Source organism: Hyaena hyaena, unplaced genomic scaffold, assembly GCF_003009895.1.
Source record: "Hyaena hyaena isolate Hyena2069 unplaced genomic scaffold, ASM300989v1 scaffold_41, whole genome shotgun sequence".
NCBI classification, from domain to species: Eukaryota; Metazoa; Chordata; class Mammalia; order Carnivora; family Hyaenidae; genus Hyaena; species Hyaena hyaena.
Window position 1 is genome coordinate 3,426,724 of NW_024080673.1, and position 24,712 is coordinate 3,451,435.

The following is a 24,712-nucleotide window of genomic DNA, read 5'->3' on the forward strand; positions in this document are numbered from 1 at the left end:
GTCCATTGTGTCATTCAAAGCTTATTTTTACTTGTTGATTTTCTTCTGAGATGACTATCCATTACTGTAAGTGAAGTTTTAAAGTTTTCTACTATTTTTGTATCATTATCAGTGAGTTTCTTTGTGTTTGTTATTCATTGTTTTATATATTAAAGTTCTTCCAATTTGGGAGCATACATATTTACAGTTGTTAGATCTTTTTGATGGAAGGCCCCTTAATTATGATATAATGCCTTCCATCTCTTGTTATAGTTCTTGGTTTAAAATCTTGTTTGTCTTATATAAATATGGCTATTCCAGCTTTCTGTTAGCATAATAGATAGTTCTCCATCCCTTCATTTTCAATCTGCAGATGGCCTTAGGTCTAAAATGAGTCTCTTCTAGGCAGTTTATAGATGGGACTTGTGGTTTATTTTTTTTTTAATTTTTTAATTCATTCTGATACCCTAAGTCTTTTGATTGGGGCATTTAGTCCATTTTCATTTAGGGTGATTATTGAAAGATATGAATTTATTGCTATTGTGTTACCTGAAGGATTGGTGTTTTTGGTGACGTTCTCTGTTCTTTTCTAGTCTTTGTTGCTTTTAGTCTATTTTCCCCCACTCAGAGTCCCCTATAATATTTCTTGCAAGGCTGCTTGAGTGGTCACATATTCCTTTAGTTTTGTTTGTCTTGGAAACTTTTTACCTCTACTATTTGAATGACAGCCTTGCTGGATAATATTTTCCTGGCTGCGTATTTTTCCCACACAGCACGTTGAATATATCATGCAACTCCCTTATGGCCTGCCAAATTTCTGTGGACAAATCTATCTTCCTTTGAAGGTGAAGGACTTTTTTTCCTCTTTGCTGCTCCCTGACTTCTTTCCTAGTCTGTGTATTTTGTGAATTTGACTATGATATGTTTTACTGATGGTGGGCTTTTATTTAATTTAGTGGGAGTTCTCTGTGCTTCTTGGATTTCAGTGTATACTTCCTTCCCCAGATAGAGAAGTTTTCAGCTATAATTTGCTCAAATAAACCTTCTGCTTTTTTTTTTCTTTCTCTTCTTCTGTGACTGCCATGATATGAATGTTATTACCCTTTAAGGAGTTGCTTATTTCCCTCAGTCTACATTTATGATCCAGTACTTCTTTCTTTTTCAGATTCATTATTTTCTATAATTTTTTCTTCTATATCAATGATTTGTTTCCCCGTTTTGTCCATCCTGGTTGTAATTGCATCCATTTGGTTTTGCATCTCAGTTATAGGAATTTTTATTTCAGTCTGACTAGTTTTTAGTTCTTTTCTCTCTCTATTAAGGGCTTCTCCGGTGCCATCTATGCTTTCCTCAAGCCTAGCTAGTATATTTATGATTATTGTTTTAAATTCTGGTTCAGACATCCTAGTTGTTGTTTTTTTAATGTATAATTAAATTCCTGACTGTGACTACTTACTGTTCTTTATTTTGGGGTGGATTCCTCCATCTTGTCATTTTGTCTGGGATACTGTTTTTGAGTGTGTGTGATTGTTAGGAAAGCCTATTGTATTTCTGTTCTTGAACATAATTCCTATAGTAAGAAGAGGTACTGTACCCCACCACCACCAAAAAAGGAAACTAGATCATAGATGTGTTTTGGTCTGCTTGTTGAAAGAAGCTAGATCCAGAAAAAAAAAAAAAAAGGAAGAAAAAAGGAAGCTAGATGCTCTTTCTCCTAGAGCTGAAGCTTTATTGAAACTTTATAGCACTCAATGAGCATTAGACTTGGTGCATGTGAAGGGTTTATGCTGGTCTAGGGGTGGGGCCTGCTGTGCTGACTCTCAGGAGGACTTGAACTAGTGGAGATGCCCCTGCAGGGCACAGGGGGGTGGGGTTTGGTGTAAGTGGCTCCAGTCTGCATGGGGTGTTGCTGTTTAGCTCCCTGAGATTGGTCAGTGCGATGGGCATGGAGCAAAATGGCATCACCCCACTCTGTTGCCCCCAGATGGACAACTGCCCACCACTCTTCAGGAATCCCCCACAGAAGAGCAGACAGTCAGCTCTCTTGTGTCCCTGGCTTCTGCCAGTTCCCTGCCTGCACCTTGCCTGCGCCTGAGATGTCTGCCTGCCAGGTGGCACAGTACTCCTGTGTTTTATTGCATGCTCATGGCTGGGTTTGAGAACTTCACATTTTAGAGATTTGCTGGGTACTGACCTGCACTGATCCTTTGAAGGAGGGTCTCACTGCACAGTGGCCAGTGCTGATTAGTCTCAGAAATTGGTTACACAGTTGGGCAGTCGTTAAGAGTTTATGGTGAAGTGCAGCACAAAGCCAGCACCCAAGTTTGCTGCTCTCACTCAGTGTCTTGTTTCCTGTGCTAGAAAACAGGGCAGCATGTTGGTGCCGTCAATTCTTTCGCTCCCACAGAAGCCGTGCCTCCACTCCCAGATGCATCCAAGCAGGAGAACTGTTTCTTTGCCTGCGACCCAGCAGAGCCTCAGACCATGCTGCCCATGTCTGGGTCTCCACCTTCCTTCCCCACCTGAGTGCTGCCAAGCCCACCAGACACAACCGTGGCAACGGTGCTGACCTCCAAATCTTCAGATGCTGTGCTCCACTCCTTAGAAAAACTTGTGGAAGTCATCCCCTCTCCTTTTCCTGGTCAGTGGTTTTGGGGAAGAGTTTTTCTTGTGAAGCCCCTGTGCATGCGTCCATTCTTTCTCTCTCTTTCTCTCTCACTCCTCTCTCTCTCATCAGTGCTCACTCCCCATGACAGCACCCACAGTTCTTTTCTCCCCCAAGTCAACTCTCTGCAGCTCCTACTTTCCATGATGTGGACATTTTTCTACCTCTGGTTGTGCAGTTTTGTTTCCTCAGTCCTCAGACTGATTTCTTGGGTGTTCAAAATGATTTGATTTGCAAGTATCTTGTTGAGGATTTTTGCATCTGTATTCATCAAGCTATTGGCCTGTAGTTCTCTTTTTTTGCTGGGTCTCTGTCTGGCTTGGGAATCAAAGTGATGTTGGCTTCATAAAACGAGTCTGGAAGTTTTCCTTCGATTTCTGTTTCTTGGAATAGCTTGAGAAGAATGGATATTAACTCTGTTTTAAATGTCTGGTAGAATTTCCCAGGCAAGCCATTAGGTCCAGAGCTCTTATTTGTTGGGAAATTTTTGATAACACAATAAATTTATTCACTAGTTATGGGTCTGTTCTGATTTTCTATCTCTTCCCATGTGAATTTTGGTAGTGAGTGTGTGTTAGGATTTTTCCATTCCTTCTAAGTTGTCCAATTTGTTGGCATATAATTTTTCATAGTATTCCCTGATAATTGTTTGTATTTCTGAGGGGTTGGTTGTAATACATCCTTTTTCATTCATGGTTTTGTATATTTGAGTGCTCTCTCTTTTCTTTTTGAGAAGCCTGGCTAGAAATTTGTCAATTCTGTTTATCTCTTCCAAAAACCAACTCTTGGTTTCATTGATCTGTTCACCTGTTTCTTTGGTTTCTATATTGTTTACTTCTGCCCTTATTTTTAGTATTTCTTTTCTCCTACTGAGTTTGGGGTGCTCTTGTTGCTCTCCCTCTTGTTCCTTTAATCTATGACAAAGCAAGAAAGAGTATCCAATGGAAAAAAGACAGCCTCTTTAACAGATGGTGTTGGGACAACTGGACAGCAACATGCAGAGAATGAAACTCGATCATTTTCTCACACCATACACCAAAATAAACTCAAAATGGATAAAAAAAACCTGAATATGAGACAAGAAACCATCAAAACCCTAGAGGAGAAAGCAGGAAACAACCTTATTGACCACAACCGTAGCTATTTCTTACTGGACACATCCCCAAAGGCAGGAGAATCAAGACAAAAATGAACTATTGGGACCTCATCAAGATTAAAAGCTTCTGCACGGCAAAGGAAACAATCCATAAAACTAATAGGCAACCGAAGGAATGGGAAAAGATAGGTTGCAAATGACATATCAGATAAAGGGTTAATATCCAAAATCTATAAGGAACTCACCAAACTCCACACCTGAAAAACAAACAACCCAGTGAAGAAATGGGCAGAAGATATGAACAGACACTTCTCCAAAGAGGACATCCAGATGGCCAACAGACACATGAAACGATGCTCAGCATCCCTCCTTATCAGGGAAATACAAATCGAAACCACACTGAGATACCACCTCATGCCAGTCAGAGTGACTAAAATGAGCAAATCAGAGGACTCTAGATACTGATGAGGATGTGGAGAAACGAGCACCCTCCTAAACTGTTGGTGGGAATGTAAACTGGTACAGCCCCTCTGGAAAACAGTGTGGAGGTTCCTCACAAAATTAACAATAGAACTCCCATATGACCCAGCAATAGCACTGCTAGGAATTTACCCAAGGGATACAGCAGTGCTGATGCATAGGGGCCCATGTACCCCAATGTTCATAGCAGCCCTCTCAACAATAGTCAAAACATGGAAAGAACCTAAATGTCCATCAACGGACGAATGGATCAAGAAGATGTGTTTATCTATACCATGGAATACTACATGGCAATGAGAAAGAATGAAATCTGGCCATGTGTAGCAACGTGGATGGAACTTGAGGGTGGTATGCCGAGTGAAATAAGTCAGGCAGAGAAGGACAGATACCATATGTTTGCACGTATAGGAGGATTAGGAAGAACTTAATGGAGGACCATGAGGGAGAAGAAGGGGAAAAAAGTTGGGGAGAGGGAGGGAGGCAAACCATGAGAAACTCTTGAATGCCGAGAACAAACAAGGCTGATGGGGGTGGGGGGGAGGGGAAGGGGAGTGATGGGCACGGAGGAGGGCACTTGTGGGGATGAGCACTGGGTGTTAGATGGAAACCAACTTGACAATAAACTATTTAAAAAATGATTTGAGGGGCGCCTGGGTGTCTCAGTCAGTTAAGCGTCTGACTTCAGCTCAGGTCATGATCTCACGGTTTGTGGGTTGGAGCCCCGCATCGGGCTCTTTGCTGACAGGTAGCTCAGAGCTTGGAGCCTGTTTCAGATTCTGTGTGTGTCTCTCCCTCTGACCGTCCCCTGCTCACGCTGTCTCTCTGTCTGTCTCAGAAATATATAAAACACTAAAAAATGATTTGAAATTCATCTAACTGAGTTCAAGGGCTTAGGCAAGATTAAGGTTCTTCTCCTCTTTTGCCAACTTGACTCCTTGTTCTGGGAATGAGTTTTTGCTGAACCATCTATTTTTGGGTCATCTAGTCCTTCTTTGAAACCCTGATTCCCATTTGTGAATGGGCTCATTTTCTGGGATAATAATTAATAAAATGGATGATTTAGCCTGTTTTTATCTGTGAAAACCTAATTAGACAAACAAAAAGTTATTTCACCCTATTCTCATCAACTCCATGGGCTAATTAAGTTGAAATTGCAGGTCATCGTATAAAAATTAGTAATATTTCATGGCACCTGTGTGGCTCAGTTGGTTGAGCAACTGATTTTGATTTTGACTCAGGTCATGATGTCACGTTTCATGAGTTAGGGCCCCAAATTGGGCTCCATCCTGTCAGTGTAGAGCCCACTTGTGATTCTATCTGTCCCTCCCTCTCTGGCACCTCCTCCCTCCCCTGCTTATTTTCTCTCTCTGTCTCTCAAAAATAAATAAATAAACTTAAAAAAGTTTTTAAATAATTAAGATGGTAAATTTTTAAAAAATCACTTATGTTTCTATAAAAGCATACACCAGACATTGAAGGGATGAAATAATTCTGAACAGCCTACTAATGATATTACTCATCATTACTTGAATTACAACATATTTGATAGTATTATTGGGTCATAGATCTTCATATCTGCACAAGGAGCCATTTGGTTTAGTGAAAATTATTCAAGCATCAGAGACAAATCAGGCAGGATTGAAAACTGCTACCTTCTGGTTTTTATGACAAATTACTTAGATGTCTCTGATCCTTAGTTTTCTTATCTATAATAAGAGGTTAATAATAGAACCTACTTGATGGGGTTGTAATGAGGATGAAATTAATTTATATATAAAGTCCAAGTTAGCACTTAGTAACGGACAGCTATTACTAATTATTTTCTCCTCGTAGTAATTAAGAAACACCTTCTGAAAAGTCATTCCCTTTGTGCCTTTTATAGCATGAGAAGCTGATGCATGAATTGGAAGAGGAGAGACACTTACGTCTTCAGAGTGAGAAGCGGTTGCAGGAGGTGACGCTGGAGTCTGAGCGCAGCAGAGTTCAGATGCGTGGCCTGCAGCAACAGTTCTCCAGGTACTCCTCTGAACTGAGCACCTTGCTTCCGCAGGTGTATCTCTTCCTGCACCAATAGCACTTCTGCTTGAATTTCCATTGTGAAAGCTTCTCTCGAACCTGAGAAGCCAATTTACCAACAGCTTAGACCTTCTCTTCTGGCCCCGCCATCATATAGCTTTTGAGCCAATTTGCTGAAACTTGCTATTTGCACCTCCCATAGTCTTGGCTTTCTTGGATCTGATTGTCTTTTCTTCCTTGATGGCTTTTCGGGGGATCTTCCAGGAAGGTGTAGTTGCGGTGTGGCCTATAGGAATGCCCTGTGAAAGACCAGCCAGGAGGATGAAAGTTTACCAGTGATGATAATTCTATTTTAAGATAGAGAATGTGAATCTAATTCTTCAGTAAGCTCTTACTCAGTACTTAAAACAAATATTCACCAGTGGTTTAAAAGAAATTAAAATCAATGTGTTTCTTTCCTTTAAAAAGATGTAACTTGAATTTGAAAGGAGGATTTGTTAGATTTAATCCTGCACATTCAGAATCTTTCAATTTCCAATTATAGTTACTATGGGACCAGGTGAAAGTTCAACCTATTATTTAAAATCTGTTCAATTCCATTGGAAAAGCATAGATTTGTACAGTTCCAATCCTGGGACCAGATAAGGGAACTCTGTGAAAGACGATTTACTTTCATTTCTGTAGTTCACTTCACCATTTGCAAAATCAAGGAATTAATTTTGTTTTATCCCCCTCCCCCATGGGGTTATCCAGGCAGAATCAAGCTTGAGAAGTTGCCTTAAAACTTTTCTGAGTAATCTGTGTGGATCTTCTGTTTCCTTTTGGGTTTTGGATGTGATCAGTGATAGATAATTTGACTTCCTCATTATGAAGCTTTTATAACGATAGTGTAAGTTTTGGATGCATTGCAGGGAGAAACTGAAGCTGAGCCTCCAAATGATTTATTTCTTTGTGACTAATACAATGAATGTTTGTGACTTTGGTTTAGAGGCTTCTTAGAGGAACAGGTTAGAAAGGATGGATGTCTCCTCTGTGTTCAGAGTCATAATTTAACACCCTGTTGCACACTCTGAACCCATGATAATACACAGATGCTGTAGAAACGCACCAATCAATAGTTTAACAAATGCATGTCCCACCCCTCACAGGCTATTACTTATACAACCTTGGGCTAGATTTTTCATTTGGTTTGATGGCAACTCTCACTTTATGTCTCCCAACTTGAAATAATAGATCCAGCCCCCACTTTTGAAGCAACTCTAAAACAAACACTGCTTTGTAAGACTTGCCATTTTAATGATATAGGAAAGAAGGAGGTAAATTGCCTTCCCTTCTTGCACTGTCTAATTGAGATGTCTCTGTATTCAAGCTATTGATTTACAGACCGTGAGACATATGGCACAGTAAATTATTTTCATATGATGCCAGGTCATCTGCTGTAAATCAGACGACACCCACACAGATTTGAGTTACACAAGAGCCAAGTCTACATCCTTGGCTGAAAGAGAAGATAATTATGTGTAGAACAAATAGTGGTTGGTTCTACATACTGCATTTCCCCCCACCATAATCAGTTTCCTAATGTAAAGCTTCATTGGAACTGAAAAGTTCAAGTCCAGTTATAGCCAGAGAACTAATGTAATTCAGCATTAGACGGGGGCGGGGGAGGGAAGCATATATCACAGATAAGATAGATACACAATAATTTAAGTAGAACCACTAAACTATTTTGATGGCCTTTCTCATTTCAAACTGTGGTTTATGAGATATTTTTAATTATGTTTACTTAAACAATCTTGTTACTATAACTTAAGTCTTTGTAAAATTCTCCATAGTGTAGAACGTGCTTATCACCTTTGGACTTGGTCACCATCTAAATGCTCATATGTATACTGATAATTTTCTCCTCCTTTTCCCAGGGTAAGTGAGCTGATTTTGGATATCATGCTATCTGAGATTTAGATTTACTTTGAGTATTATTTATGGGATGAATTTCTTTTGAAAAATAATGCTAGTAACACCTTTTTAAAGGATGCAAAGTAGCTCACAATAGAAGGTAGTTTTACAATAAGACTAATAAAATAATAATAGAAAATAAAAACCGTAAAAGGGTAATGTGGCAAGTAATCTTTCTTACATGGCCTGACATGTTTTCTGAGAGTGAGCTTTTGATTTGCCTCTAAGATTCCTGATGGACGATATCAAAAGGAAGATATAACAGCATACCTAATTATTATCTCCTAGACAAAGGGTACCACTCCTCAGGGAGAGAGACATTATCTCTGGTAACAAGCTCATACAAGAGCATATCCATCGGCCCCTTCAGAGATGGCACTAGAGGATGTAATAGACAATGGTCCAAAATCGTGTAGATTAGGTTTAATTCTTCAAAGTACTGCTACTTCTGTAATCTCACTGATATCTACAGAGTTAAATAACTGATGAAGTTCATAGTATGTGAAAGAAGAATGCTGGATTCGTGCCTAAATGGTAATGAGTAAACTAGATTGCCAGTGCTCATGGTTGTCAAGTCAGGCACTGTACTGCAGTTTCACAGCAACATCTAAATATACGTGTGTCACTTCTTTCTAATACCTGTTTTATTAACCTGGAGCACAAAGGTATGAGATGCTGAGGACTGGATGGAGCTGTGAGAAGTATTTTCCTAGTATAGTTGATGGTGTTGCCATCATGGGACCATGTGAACAGTAGTAAAGGAGATAGTGAGTCTCCGATTCAAGATGAGGTGAGGCATTGGAGAGGAAAGCGGGTAATGAAGTTAGAAGCTAGGACAATTAGTGTATCTGCGAAGGAGAGTTCAGGTGTCAGAATGAGTACTGCAGAATCATTAGCCCAGCGCTTGATTTTATGCAGTTTCAGTGAGGTGATATGGTGGCTTAAAGGCACCAGGCAAACCTGAACACTGTGATTATCTGTGGTCATGAGTAATGGGATCACTTAGGTGATAAAAATCTATAAAACATTTGAATGGGTAATTCTCTCTTTATGTGGCCACCAAAACTTCATTTATAATACCCACCCCTTCCCTCTTGACCTCTGATTAGGGTATAATGATCAGCAGTGGTCCAAAATTTGGCCAATAAAAAAAAAGGGAGAGAGATGTGACCATAGATTATATAATCAGCTCGAAGCTCATCAATTGTGAATTGTCTGCGCTGAGGAGGATTCAGGCAGCCATAACAAGCTGGGTTCAGACCATTTACCTCTTTTAATATAAATATGGAGAAGAGAAAAGGCGCTTCCAAATTCAACTGCTGCCGTAGATGAAGGAGCATGTCAATAGGTGGTACTTAGAGATAGGTGACTTCCTTATCTTGATATTTGGTGATACAAATCAAAGGTGCTTTCCAGATGTCATAATGATTGTTTATCTTGTCATCTCTATGGTATATATGGCTTAGCTTTGTGCCCCACCCTTCCATTATTCTGTAACTGTTTCTACCCTCACTTTAACTGTTCATTTGAAGTGTGCATCTCTTAGCCGGCCTAGGTAATGATGTGAGAGAGACTACATCACTGTGTTCCCTCCTACGTAAAGATGATTAGTGTTGGAACCCCAAGGTCATTACCTTGAGTGAATGAGGCGGTTGTGCATCCTTTAGATTCACCTAGAGAAGCACTGAAGGAACACTGTCTCCAACCAGGTGGGCTCTGCTGAGGTAAAATAATAGTGACTTAAAAAAAAAAAAACGGATTTGAGAAGAAATAAGCAATACAGAGTCCTGATACCATGTCACCCATGCATGATTTGCACCTGTATTTGAGTTGGTTCCTTTGGAAACAGTACAGTCAATATGTAGATTATTGCTGAGAGCTGCTGCTCTTATCAGCCAATCAATGATTTTTATTGTGTATACAATAAAATAGAACACAGTATGTGTCCTCATAAAACGTATACTCCAGATGGAGAAGACTTATGTACATAATTGCACAAAAAACCACATTTATAGCTTAGCTGTAAATAAAGGGAAATTTTATCCAAATTCAAGACAGCCCAACTTGATATTTGTTAATGACACATTATCATGCAAAAGCATGAATCAAGCCAGGTGAAATAATGAGTGATCACCTAGTGCCAATAGCAGTAATAATACACATGGCTATCTTATGACAGCTCTATGCTGCAGTATGTTTGAAGCTTTAAATTAGAATCAACCTGGTAGACTCATCACCCAGAAGACATATTTTATAAACTATCTACTGTTAGCAACTGACATCACACTCAAAACATCATCAGGAATCAGTTAGTGCTTCTCCACAGCCTTGAAATGTTCGCCGTGTGTGTATGTGTGTGTGTGTGCACGTGCACCTGCTTGTATGTGCATATTTACACCATGCAGTGTAAATTTAAATAAAGGGATCAATTAAGCTTTGCCACTCATAATAAGCAAGGGTAGTTAAAAATCACCCAAATGGAGTCCCAGCTTTCACTCTCTACCTGCAGGATTTCTCTTCACCTGTTCTGACCTTCTCTCCCTGCACAATTATCTGCTGCCTTGAAGCTATTTCTTTGCTTACTATAACTGGGATTTCTTCTATCACAGTTGATTGCTATGCTTAAGTGCAGTCGGCTGCATGCTGAACTTGAAGGAGACGTAAATTGAGATGGTTTTCCTGCTTAACTCGTTTACTGGTGGCTGTTCACATTATCAGCTCTCAGAAACTTTATGGAATCCTAGGGTTCATTTTCTGCTGCCCATTTGGAAGCTGTAGGCACCTGGCATGGAAGTGCATGTTGAAGAGGATAATATTCTCTTAAGTGTTCTACCCACATATTCCCTTCTGCCTCTGTATCTGTCTGGTACATTAAAAGAACATTTTCTGTACATCTTTAGAAGGAGTAAAACATAACAGGATGAGAAAAGCTGTCAATTGACCTTTGGACAATCAATAGCACAGAGCTCTTCTGCCTCTCTTCTATGTTTGTTCCCATCTCAGGCCTGTGTCAACTTTAACCTACCACAGGGGCTGGCTCTCGAGTGTCTTGTTCCTCCTGATGAATAGAGAAGGCAATTTTCTGTTGATTTGGAGTTGCTATTTCCACACTATCAGCAATATTTCTAGCTGAGACTTTTCATAAAAAAGGAGGTTTCTCATCTCCTTTGAGAAAATCCTCTAGAAATGTAAAATGAGAAGGCAATGCTAGTTAAATGATAAATTTTCTTCAAATCACGCAGATGGAGGAAAGATTTTAAATAGCATCTTTTAAAGTGCCTCCTGGTTCACATAGTACGGATCATGTTTTGATGTCAGAAGTTTATATCTTAGCGATCTAGTGTTTAAGCTCTTTCTTGAGCAAAGGAGAGGGAGACTAAAACCCACTATGAGAGAATTGGTGGCGGGGGGAGAGGGGAGGCCATTTTCAGCTCCCTGAGCAACTACTAACTTAATAATAATCATTCCTTAATTCCTTTGTATTTCTGTTTCTTCATAAGACATTATGACCTTGTCAGATACTTCCTAAATTCTTAATAGAGGTATACATTGTTGAGTAGAAAACTTAGAAGTTATATTGCCTATTATTTATCCCTGGTAGAGAAAATAGTATTAACACAGACTGTAGTTTTAGTTTTATTTCAAAGAACAATATCCTATTTTTTAAAAATGTTTTATTTATTTCTAGGAGAGAGAGAGAGACAGCGTGAGCAGGGGAGGGTCAGAGAGAGGGAGACACAGAATTGGAAACAGGCTCCAGGCTCTGAGCTGGCTGTCAGCACAGAGCCCGACGCGGGGCTCGAACCCACGAACCGTGAGATCATGACCTAAGCGAAAGTCGGACGCTCAACTGACTAAGCCACCCAGGCGCCCCAAAGAGCAATATCCTATTAACTGGACTTTCTAGGATGTGGTTCTAGTTCCATTTCTTTATTTTATTTATTTTTTTTAATGCTTATTTACTTTTGAGAGAGACAGAGCATGAACGGGGGACACAGAATCTGAGGCAGGCTCCAGGTTCTGAGCTGTCAGCAGAGAGCCTGACATGGGGCTCGAACTAACAAACTTGGAAATCATGACCTGAGCCAAAGTCAGACCCTTAACCGACTGAGCTGCCCAGGCGCCCCTCTAGCTCCACTTCTAACTAGCTTAATCACTTTGACTAAGTAATTCAATCTTTTTAGAACTCAATTTGCTTATTTGTAAAGTGAAAAAGTTGAATTGCTTATACTTTTCTAATGCTTCTTACAGTTTTTAAAAGACAGTGTATTTAAACTGAAATGTATTACTTGAGTGAGGCTGTAACCAGACCTTCTTGAAGTTCTAACCACCAGACTTTTGGGTTGGAGACCCGGAGTGAACTATCTTACTCTCTACATTGTGATCACTGTGCAGTTTGGGGCAAGGGGAAGGGAGTTGGATTTTCGCCATGTCTATTTTGGTTACTTGACTCTGGAGATATCAAGATTAGAAAACTGCCAAGCCCAGATGAAATATTTCTGTTGAGGACAGACAAAATTGAATACTCAGGAACTTGACTGGCAAAAGGAAGCTACAGTCCTCTGCAGTGGACATAACCATTATTGCTCTCGGCTCTGATGTTGTCTGCTATAGGATTTATTTGAACTGGCTCAGAAAAAGCCTGAACAGAAAGAACTTTATGACACCCAGAATTGTTTTCACTTTTAAACAATTTCTCTGAAGAAATAGCCATTAGTGAAAACAAACAACAAACAAAACAAAAACAGTGATTTAGTGTCTCTTCTAAACTTTTGTTCTTTTAAATTACCCATTGCACTCTCCCTGTGTTACTGTCCTCACCCCAACATATTTTTTTTTCATTTTAAGAAAATAAATACAGGATAGAGAATCCATTTTATGTTAAAATTGGAAACTACATTCATTCTTACTCTCAATAATAAGTACTTTTTTGGTCATATCTACAGAGAATCCATTTCATAGGTATACAGTTTGATCAGTTTTGACAAGCATATGTCAATCATATAACCACCTCTGTCATCAAAATATAGCATATTTTCCTGCCCCTGGAAAGTTCCCTTATTTCCCTTTGTTGTCAGTTCCAACTCTATACACCAAAACCCTGGCAATGACTGAGCTCTCTCCCTATATTTTTCCCTTTTCCAGAAAATCAAATAATTTAATTTATCAAGTATTTCACTTTTTTTCTGGCTTCTTCACCTCCTGTGTCTTTTGACATGCATTCTTGTTGTCGCACGTGTCAGTAGTTCATTCCCTTTAATTGCCTAGTAATATTCCATTGTAAAAATGTACATATTTGTTTTCCATGCAGCTACTCATGGGTTTCTTCCAGTTTTAGGTGAGTATAAAGTTGCTATAAACTTGCAACTTTCATGCTCTAGTTTTAGTGTTTTCATTTCTCTTGGGGAAATAACTAGGAATGGGATTACAAACTCATGTAGGAAACATATATTTAACTTTATAAGAAACAGCCAAACTTTTTCAAAGCATGTGTGCAGTTTTGCACTCTCACTAGCAAAGAATAGGAGTTAGTCTAAATGCGTCTGGAAAAACAAAACACAGATACAGAAAACCACATAAGAAATACCTGACTTGTTCAATTATTCTAAAGTGAACACATGTAACCAACATCAAGTCAAGAAACAAAACTCCGCCAGCCATCCTGTGGGTCCCTGGAAACATCTTCCCAATCTCAACTTTCCTCTTCCCCCAATAAATAATAGTATCTTGGCTTTTGAGCAATAACCTCTTTGTGTTTTGAATAATGTTATCACTTAATATGCATCCCCAGATACTTTAGTTTATCCTTGGTTGTTTGTTATAAAACTGGTTATATATTTTAGGTTTCTTTTCATGAATAGATTTCCTTCCATGACTTGATTTTCTTTCAGATATCTGCTGAAGAACCTAGAGCATTTGACCTACAGTTTATCAGTTTAAATTAAATTAGTTGTTTGATATTCTTGGAGAAGTTGAACATGTTTCTCTGTCCTCCATATTTCCTGCAAATTGGCATCTGTTTCTGTACATTGCTCTTAATAATGATCTAAATAGAGTTCACGGTGGTTGTTGCCTAAGGAGTGGAGATCTTTTCTCACAGCGCCATACATTTCTTACAGTCCAACCAATAACCTTTTCTATTAATAGGCACTCAATAAACATTTGTTAGTTGAATAATTAATGAACAAATGAATAGAAGAATGAATGAATATCTTCACTTAAACAGAAAGGTGCAGACAGAATTGTACTATGAAAGACTAAGTTTAAGCATGGAAGAATTTTAAAGGTAGTGTGTTTATGATAGAAATTTGCTTCCAAGAGAGGTTGTAGAGTGGCCATTCCTGTGAATCTTTAAAATTTTGATAATAGTCATCATTCTTAGAGTGATAAACCATGATGGCCTGGGAGAATGAAGACCCGATTTTCCATTCCTGAGCTTCTATGATAGAGTACTCACCTATAAAAGATGAGTTGCCTTTTTTCAGAATATTCTTTGCAGAATTCCTGTCTGCAGGGCACTAAATGGAATTTGGTGCATTAAAAGTTTACTTCCCACAGGGTAAAGTTTACTTTCAGAGAGTGTTTTATGATCCTCAGATAACATTCATATGACTGTTTCTATGGAAGCGTACCGGGCAAATGCAATGCAGCAGTCTGAGGAGTGAGGATTATTTTCTGATTACCTTTTTGGTCCACAGGCAGTGCCTTTAATGAATGTATCCCCACAGAGTGAGACTCTGAGTGCTGGCTGTAAACACTTGGAACTCTTCTTTGGGATGCTTGGTGTAATTTGTGAAAAATTATTCAGTTAACAGGGTTCTTGTTTATAAATATCTACATCTGCTATTAACGAACAGCCTGGAGCTTTTAGGAGTGTTCCTCTGAGAATAAAACCAAGAATTAGCTGTGCTGAAGCTGTGGGCTTCTGACAAAAGAAACGTGTTGTGGTTTTCATTAAATTTTGTTTCAGAATTCTTTGTATTTTTCTTCATACTGAAGTTTTCACCTGTCATTTGTAGTAATAGCAAGTGATGGGATATATATTCACAAAGCACAAAGATGAGTTTCTTTTGCCATGTTTAATTTAGTCTGTGCAACATTTCAAACTATTCTTTTTTATAATAAGCATTTTTATCATTATTGATAGCAACATAGCCGTAAAAATCAGGTTTTATACTCTTTTTACTTTTCAATGTTTCCAAAACCATTCCTTACATTATCTCATTCAGTTTTCACTGTTACCTTTGGCATGGTAAGCAAAGGCATATTGTGATATCATAATTTTACTAAACAACACTATCACAACTTTACCAAAATGAAGTTGCTTGTCTACAGTCACATGGCTGGGTGGATCTCAGTCTAGACCCCAGGACTTCTGGCATCTGGTCACATACTGCCTATTCTCTCATTAATTCATTTTGTAGTTTGTGGTCAGTGATAGAAAATGAAGATACAGAAAATATTAGAAACAGTTGTATTTCACATAGATTTCAGCCTTGATCATAAATGTAGACATTCTGCCACTGACCATGTTTCTTAGACTTTATCATCAATAGACTGAGATTGCACCCAAAAGAAACTTGGGCCCAGGTGATAAATGAAATTGTTAGATTAAAAGGACACCTTGGTAACCATTGTTTTCCCATTTCGGAATCTATAAGAAAGTTTCTGTAATTGTGTCTCTTTAATGCTGTACCTCTTTTATAGCCTCTACTTTCTTAGTATATTTCTGTATCGTATTATCAAACCAGCTGGCCTGATGATTAAAATGGTACTCCCAGACATCTCAGCTACCACCAAAATACAATTATGTTTGTTACATGAACTGTGTAGTCCTTGAATTTAGCTGAGATGACCCAGATTTCCCCTTGGCTATGGGCTTGGACGATATGTATTTAGGTAATAAAACCCAATTCCAAGTTCTCCTTCTCTCTGGTGTTTAAAAAAAATCCACTTTCCTCAATTATTATACAGACTGTAAATACATAAGTACATATTTTTTCTTGCTAGTGGTTTTGGACCTCAATGTAATATGTTCCCCCAGTCAAATGTAAACTTCTTATAGCTCTTGCCCAGTATATAGTAGATGCTGTGTAAATGTTAAAATAAATATTTCCAGTTGACCATGTTGCTATATTAAGCTACCATTTATTGAACTCCTGCTGCAGATGACATTTGAGTATTCTGCTATATCCTATTTACCTAAATAATGTTCAGAGTCCTAAATTATTTTATTCAACTTTAAAAAAAATTTTCACTCAGCATTGTTGCACAGGGAGTAAGTTTTTATGGGAACTGCTGAGACCAAAAAGAATGACAGTTTAAAAAGAAAATGACAAAATCACTTTGTGCTAAGCAAGGTAGAGGGATACAAAATAAGTCATTTCCCCTGTCCCTAAGGATCTTATGATAAAGAAAGAGTCACACTTGGGGGAAACAAACAAACAACTAATGCTAGGTGAAACCAAATCTTTGCTGCAAGAAAGGGAGGGGGGAAAATGACCTAAGAAAAATGGGGTGCGCCAGAAAGAGGTTTATTTGAGATGACTTTTGAAGCACGTGCAAGTGAGGAGGATTTAATATAGAACTGAAGGAAGGACATTTTAGGTTAAGAGAACAGAATGCAAAGATAGGTCTAAAGGTGTGAGTATCTGTGATGGGCTTCAGAAACAGCCAACTGTTGTGTATTGCCGGAGCTCAGTTCTGCTAAGGCCCTTATCTGTACTCTAGCTGTATGAATTCAGGCCTCCATCATCCTTTTGCATCCTGGGTAGTGAAAGAATGCCTTGCATACCTTTGCAGGTTGATCTTACGAATATCTCAATCATACAAGTCAATCTTACTTTGAACCCTTTTCCTGAAGCCCAGCGGTCACCTTTGATGTCAGAAAACACTTTAAGAATTGATCTCTGTTCCCTCAGCAATTCACATTATTGTCAAGAGAGACCCTAGTGAAGCCGTAATATATTTAGTATACTTCCAATATGCATGATGCATATAACGCTTACAAGTCTATTACCTTTTCAGAAACAATCACCAAAGCACACGCAATGTTCTCAGGAAATACCCTAAAGGTCTTTGTAATAGATTTGAATGACTTCAAGATTCTCCAGACCCAGACTTTATAGGCAGTATCTCTTGAGTAAAGAATTGAGTGGTGGAGTAGTTGAGCAGTAGTTACAGCCTCAATGAATGGAAAGCCCAGTTCAGGAAAGGCCAGGACCTTGGACGTTGCAGTAACAGTGAGAACATCCATCATTTAATAAAAGCTGCAGAGCAAAGGACAACATCTAAATGCACAAGGAGAGAACTCTCAGATGGAAAAAACACCAAAGCTGCACACTGGAAACTTCTACAGTGACCCTTTATTTTTTTAAGTGTATTTATTTATTTTGAGAGAGATAGAGAGACAGCATGAGTAAGGGAGAGGCAGTGAGAGGAGAGAGGGAATCCCAAGCAGGCTTTGAGCTGTCAGCCCTGAGCCCAGCATGAGGCTTGAACTCACAAATCCATGAGCTCATGACCTGAGCTGAAACCAAGAATTGGACATTCAACCAACTGAGGCAACCAGGTGCCCCTACAATGACTCTTTAAACATGAGATATATGAGACACATATATTTAACTCATTAGTTTTTTTAATTAACATTTAAAGAAAACTTACTGGGGATCAGGTACTGTTCTACATCCCAGGGATATAGCAGTTTCTCATGGAGGAACCATCATATTACGTATAGTTTAATTCATTTTTTTCTTATTAAAATGTTTGATGTTTATTTTTGAGAGTGAGAGAGAGGGAGGGAGACAGAGTGCAAGTGGGAAAGGGGAAGAGAGAAAGGGAGACACAGAATCCCAAGCAGGCTCCAGGCTCTGAGCTGTCAGCACAGAGCCCGGCACGGGGCTCGAACTCATGAACTGCAAAATTATGACCTGGGCTGAAGTTGGATGCTTAATTGACCAAGCCACCCAGACGCCCTGCATGTAATTTAATTCTTGAAGCAAGTCTCCATCAAAGATATTCCAATTATCTTTCTTTTACAGATACAAATCTGTGACCTATGTGGGTTAAATAGTTTACACATGGTCATACAGCTTGAATGTATTACAGCTGGGATTTGAACTTATCCATTACTCTCTGATGTTTCCTCTTTGTTATCCACAAAAGAAAAAATGAACTACCGTTGACTGAGTATTGACCTTGTACTATTCAGGATTTTGGTGTGTGATTTAAACGTAATCCCTTCGGTGACAAACTCTGGGAGGAAGTATTAGCCTCCATATTTTATAGGTAAGTAAGATAAAGCCCAGTGAGGTTGAATGATTTGCAAAAGGTCACACAGCCACTAAATAGCTAAGCCAAGAATCAACTCATATATTCCCTTCCTGTTGTATACTATAAAATTAATAGATGTTAAGATTCTCAAAAAGTCAGTTTTTACTTGAGTCTCTGTGTTCACAGAAATTAAATACAGTGTTTTAGATATATGCTACATTCTGAAATATTTCTTCCAGGGCCTTTGAGAATCTTTGTGTATCTATTTATTGCTTGGGATGTATTTGACAGGATTAACAAGTTTCTTTGTAATTTAGCATAAGACACAAAATGTTGTTTTAGGCATATATTTTCAAACTAACTCACTCTAAAACTTATAAAACTTTATACTAATTAAATTCATATATCAGTGTGTCCTTTTCCAAAATTGCTTGATTAATGAACCCTTAACAATTTGAGAAATGGATCTTCAGTTAAATTTGAAATGAATTCTGGATACAAATATGTTGATTTATGGAGTTCACCATCCTCTCCACTGTACACCTACTCAAAAACCCTCATCTAGATTTCCTCCTCATTTTCAGTATTTCAATCAATATTTTTCTCCTGTTTTCATATCAATGTAATCATCCCATTACATGAAGAAAGAGAAAAATGTGTCAGGTAGAGAAAAATGGATGTTTATTGTACTATAATTATTCTAAGAAGAAAGTGGAATTTGTGTACACCTGTATATGTGGACATGCAAACAAATACATCGAAAAAGTTGTATTTATATCAAAGTAAAACTTAAAAAATAATAAGCTACAGATTTTAAGAGAATAAAGAGAATGGAATGGGAATAGAAGTTAAATTTCTATGAATAAACTTTAAAAATTTGACTTTAGAGGGACATGTGAGTGGATCAGTCAGTTGAGCCTCCCACTTTTGATTTTGACTCAGGTCATGATCCCAGGTTTGTGGAATTGAGCCTCGCATCAGGCTCCACACTGATAGTGCAGAGCCTGCTTCAGATTCTCTCTCTCCCTCTCTCTCTGTCCCTCCACTGCTCTCTCTAAATAAATAAACTTAAATAAAAATAAATAAATAAAATAATTTGACTTTAGAAATATGTGAATATTTACTATGATTATAACATCTAATTTAAAAATTTGCCAAAATTGAAAACAAAACAAATACATCTAACTGTTGGTAACAAAACTATACATGCACAAAATCATTTGAAATGACTTCCAGACATAGAAGGCTTTTTTAAACTTTTTAAATGTTTTATTTATTTTTGAGAGAAAGAGAGAGACAGAGAGAGAGAGAATGAGAGACAGTGTGAGCAGGGGAAGGTCAAAGAGAGAGGGAGACACAGAATCTGAAGCAGGGTCCAGGCTCTGAGCTGTCAGCACAGAGCCCACTGCAGGGCTCAAACCCACGAACCATGAAATCATGACCTGAGCCAAAGTCAGACACTTAACTGACTGAGCCACCCAGGTGCCTCTAGACATAGAAGCTTATACATCCGTAGTAGGATGTATTAATGACAAAAACATAAACACAAAACAAAAACAAAGACACAGTGTGTTATACACATAAACTAATTCCATGTTATTTGTCAAATAAAAATTAAAATGGAACAAAAAATAAATTCAATTATCTGGAAAAGAAAAGCAAAAAAGTAATTATTTTTAATAATCATATTTTTGGGGAAGTGTTAATGTTGTTCCTGAGATAGTTGTTGAAAGGATGTATGATCCAATTTGCAAAGGCCAGTCAAAATGTTTCCTCCAGTCAAAAATGTTTCCATTTGTGCATCAGTAAGAATAATGACTGCAGTGTTTTGAAATGCATCATCTATGTTTAATGTTTAAAGCCTTTCATTCATAATGATACAAAACAACCCCAACACAAGTTTTCGAGCATTCTAGGAAACCAACTCATTATTTATCAAAACTGATAAATAACAGAAAAGAATCAAGCATCTATCCTGTCTTTCTTTAAGAACTATAACTAAATCACTGTTGGGTGGAAGGGCAAGTTTCTTTTTGTAGGATACTTCAGTTAATAAATGAAAAACAGGATGGTGTAATTAGAATATAGTTTGCAACTGCTAATGAAATAATGGGTCTAGGCAGTGAGCATCATTGGCTGCTAACATCACAGAGAAAAACAGTTCCCATTATGTGTGTGTGATACAAATACCCAGGGTGCCTGGGTGGCGCAGTCAGTTGAGTGTGTCCGACTTCAGCCCAGGTCATGATCTCACAGCTCCTGAGTTCGAGCCCTGCATCAGGCTCTGTGCTGACAGCTCAGAACCTGGGGCCTGCTGCAGATTCTGTGTTGCCCTTGCTCTCTGCCCTTCCCCTGATCACCCTCTGTCTTTGTGTCCTTCAAAAATAAATAAACATTAAAAAAAATACTCAACACCATTTATGAAAATGTCTTGCCCCAAAATGAGCTTGAATCTAATCAAGCCTGTAGCTCTAATGACCAATTTATGGGAAACATAAGAATAAGTTAGGAAAAATCCAGACCATGGGAAATTTTACAGGAAAAACAGCCTGGTTTCTTCAACAAATATACTGCAAGAAAAAAAGAGGATGTCTGAAATCCTATAGATAAAGGGTCTCAAGAAGTGTTGTGGGAACATTATTTGGATCTTGATTTGAAGAAATAGTAAAAAGAATTGGTTGGAAGATTTGTAAACTTTCCAAACCTTTGATACAGTTCATGTTTTTCAGTGTGGTGGTATATCAGTACATTTTTTAAAAGAGTACTTTATGTTCTAAATATACAAATTGACCTAAATATGTGATTTGCTTTCAATAATCGTAGGGAGAATCAGGAGTAAGGATGATGAAGCCTCATTGGCTTTGAGTTTTTTATAGTTAAGCTGTATTTGGGCAGATGAGAGTTTCTTTTTTTAAATTTTTTTAATGTTTACTTTTGAGAGAGACAGAGAGAGAGAGACAGAGAGAGAGAGACAGAGAGACAGAGAGACAGAGCATGAGCAGGGGGAGTGCAGAGACAGAGAGAGAGACAGATTCTGAAGCAGACTCCAAGCTCTGAACTGTCAGCACAGAGCCCAACATGGGGCTTGAACCCACAAACTGTGAGATCATGACCTGAGCTGAAGTTGGACACTTAACTAACTGAGATCATGACCTGAGTTAGCTGGACACTAACACTAACCAACTGAGCCACCCAGGCAACCCGTTTTTGAGAGTTTCTTGTGCTTCAACTTCTACTTTTATAGAAGTTTATAAATTTTCATTAAAAACAAAAAGAGCCTCAAACACATGCTGTTTCTCATTGTGGATTATTAGCTGTAATCTTAGTATTGCTAAAGAAATGAACAGAACTTAATATAATTACTCTCATTTATATGCTTGTAATTTTCTAAAGTTAATTTCATTACAGCCTGACCCCTAACATTTATGAAGCCTAGGGCAAGTGTATAAATGGCAGCCATATTCCACCTGCTCAAAATGCAAAAATCATAAATCAAGCTAGCAAACTGCCAAACGAAATATGTTCTAGTCTCTTACCTGGATGAATATACCTTCATCAGGTCCTGGAAGACCAAATTTGAGTTTAAGATTTTCTGGTTCCTTGGTGTTTTGTGCTGGCCTGTGGTGGCACCAGACCTAAGTCCCAGCATGCAGCCTAATCCTTTGGTTATCTATCTCCCTTTCTCTCCTACCCAAGGACCCATCTTCCCATAGCACAAGGGGTCTTCATGCATCCAGTGGACACCCTAGCTTTTGGGTCTCTACCCTGTCTACACTCCTTGTCTATGGCCAATTCTTGGGACTTAGGTACGCAGAGGCCTGTGCTGATCCTGGCAGCGGGGTCGGGGCCTTTTGGAAGGAAATTCCTGGTTCACAAGTAGACAGAGCATCATGGGTCAGAGGGGAGGCACAGACTTTGTAGGGGCACATCTTCTTGACTCTAAGGAGTCCTCATCTGATGGAAAAAAGAGATTACATGAACATCAGAGTGGAGCCCCCTGGAGCTCACAGCTCAGAGCTTGACATCTCATGCCTGGGATAGGACTGTTAGGTTAAATTCTACAACTCATACAAGAAACCTTTGATTTTGCTCACATGTTTTGATATATTTTATTGTGGGCCGTCTGGGTGGCTTAGTTGGTTAAGCGTCCGACTTTCGCTTAGGTCATGATCTCACGGTTCGTGGGTTCGAGCCCCGCGATGGGCTCTGTGCTGACTGCCAGCTCAGAGCCTGGAGCCTGTTTCAGAGTCTGTGACTCCCTCTCTCTCTGACCCTCCCCTGCTCACGCTGTCTCTCTCTCTCTCCTAGAAATAAATAAAACATTAAAAAAAGATATATTTTATTGCTTTTTACATTTGGCTTTGCACATATTGATAACAGCTTAAGTGAAATACAAACTGAACGTTAATCTTCCTAAGAAAAAAAAATTTTTTTTTTTGCTCTCAAAGTGTATTTAGCAATTTCAAAGGCTTTAGCTGCCTGTTCACTTTGTAGAATTAACACCGGCACAAAACATATTTAGGAAAAAATCCCTAATTTTTCAAACCATCCTTAAAGGAAGAGATGATTTTTGTTTGAACAGCATCCAAGGCAGGGGCACCACCCTATCACCTGTACTCTACAACACAGATACATTTGTGCTCAGCCAGAGAGACACTTTTCTGTCAAATTGGCAGAAAACTTTCCTAGAAGAAGGAAGTGTATTCTTGGGGCAGCTGTAAACAGAATTCAGCAAGGAAAACTGCTTTGATTGCCCCCTGGCTTATCATTTGGGGACAAGTTTCATACTAAAAATTGTTGAAAGTATAAGGTCAGCAGTAGACTCCATGCAAACATCTGGTTCTGGGTCAGCTCTCATAGAACAAGGCAATTGTGAGACAGTTTGCTCCACCCTACAAATCTCCAGATGCCACTACATTGAACATTGGACACCCAGTATAGTGGCATCTGGACATTTATAGGAGGCAAATTATAGAGTAGTTCCGACAATAATTTTATATTAAACTAAATGGACGCTACTCTTCTGTCTGCACAAAGCCTTGGATGGGATTCTAAGATTTTTATGTCTTACTGAAAATGGCACTACCATTATTGTTGTTAGTGGTTTCAGTGGCGAGTCTGCATCAGAAGTGTAGCTAGCAATTCTACTGTTCATCTATTCCTTCAGTAGATATTTGAGTGTTTTTACCGTGTATTCTCAGGCATTGTTATAGATATTCTGTGAGTATATGTACCTGTTTTTGTGTGTGTTTACTTAATCTTTGCAGTTAACTGGTAAAATAAGTAGCATCGTATCTATTTAACAGTGAGTAAACTGAGAGTCAGAGAGCTAAGGCCATAAAAAAAGTAAGTGCTTCTATATTGTACTTCCAAGGCTTTATGTTCTTCCTATATTTTGTACTGCCCTTGATCTTCCCATTTTTTTGTACAGAGAATTTTGCACTTCTGTGTCTCAGCCAGAATTCTTTCATTGTCCTTTCATGTACTTGCTTAACTCACCTGTAATCTTGGTTTCTGTTTCTGGAAGGTTCTAATATTCTGTTGTGTCCCTCTTTTCCTAGAATTAAAACATCATGTGCTTTTCCACTAATTTACCTTCTACTCTGTGATCACTATTCTGCATTTTTAAATCTAAGCATCCTGTTCACCAAGTGCTCACAACAGTCCAATCGGATGGAGCTCCTGAGCAAAATTGTAACTGGTTACCATGAAGAAGAAACAGTTTCACTTACATCACTGTTCCCTGCACCAAAGGTACCAAGACCAAGTCTATTTTGGGTCACATTTTTTGTGATAGAGAACATCCTTGTTTTCATAGAGACCATGGCAGACACACATGATGGAGTGGTCATCACAGTAGTATTTGTAGAGTATTATTCTCCCTGTGCAGATTCCATATGGCTGTCATGAAGACTGTGGTTCACGCTGATCAAATGGAAATGAGCTGATCTTATCCACTGGTTGATTCATGTATATACTCATTTACCCCATAACCATGTGCATCTTCTGGTATAACCCCTTGGTCTGGGAATAAAATTGGTATCTAATCAGTATTTTCTGGTTGATAAGTTGGATAGCATCAATGATTAGGTGTGGTTTTAGTCAAGGTAGCCCAGACCTCAGTGAAGTCTGGCTCAGGAAGAATACAGAGCAGGTAATTCTATAGTGGTAGTATGCTTTTAAAGGCTGTTTGTTTCTACCAATAATTCTGAATTCACTTTTATTTACATTGGTCAGAGTAGAGACTA

General features: G+C 38.6%; 1 protein-coding gene across 1 annotated transcript in view; it reads left to right on the forward strand.

Moving 5' to 3' along the window:
- Nucleotides 1-24,712, forward strand: part of NCKAP5 (NCK associated protein 5) — a 1,061,012-nt gene that overhangs the window by 621,854 nt on the left and 414,446 nt on the right. The window contains exon 6 of the mRNA XM_039229926.1: nt 6,103-6,236. Within this exon, the coding sequence (XP_039085857.1) occupies nt 6,103-6,236 (134 nt within the window). The remainder of the gene's footprint in view (nt 1-6,102; nt 6,237-24,712) is intronic.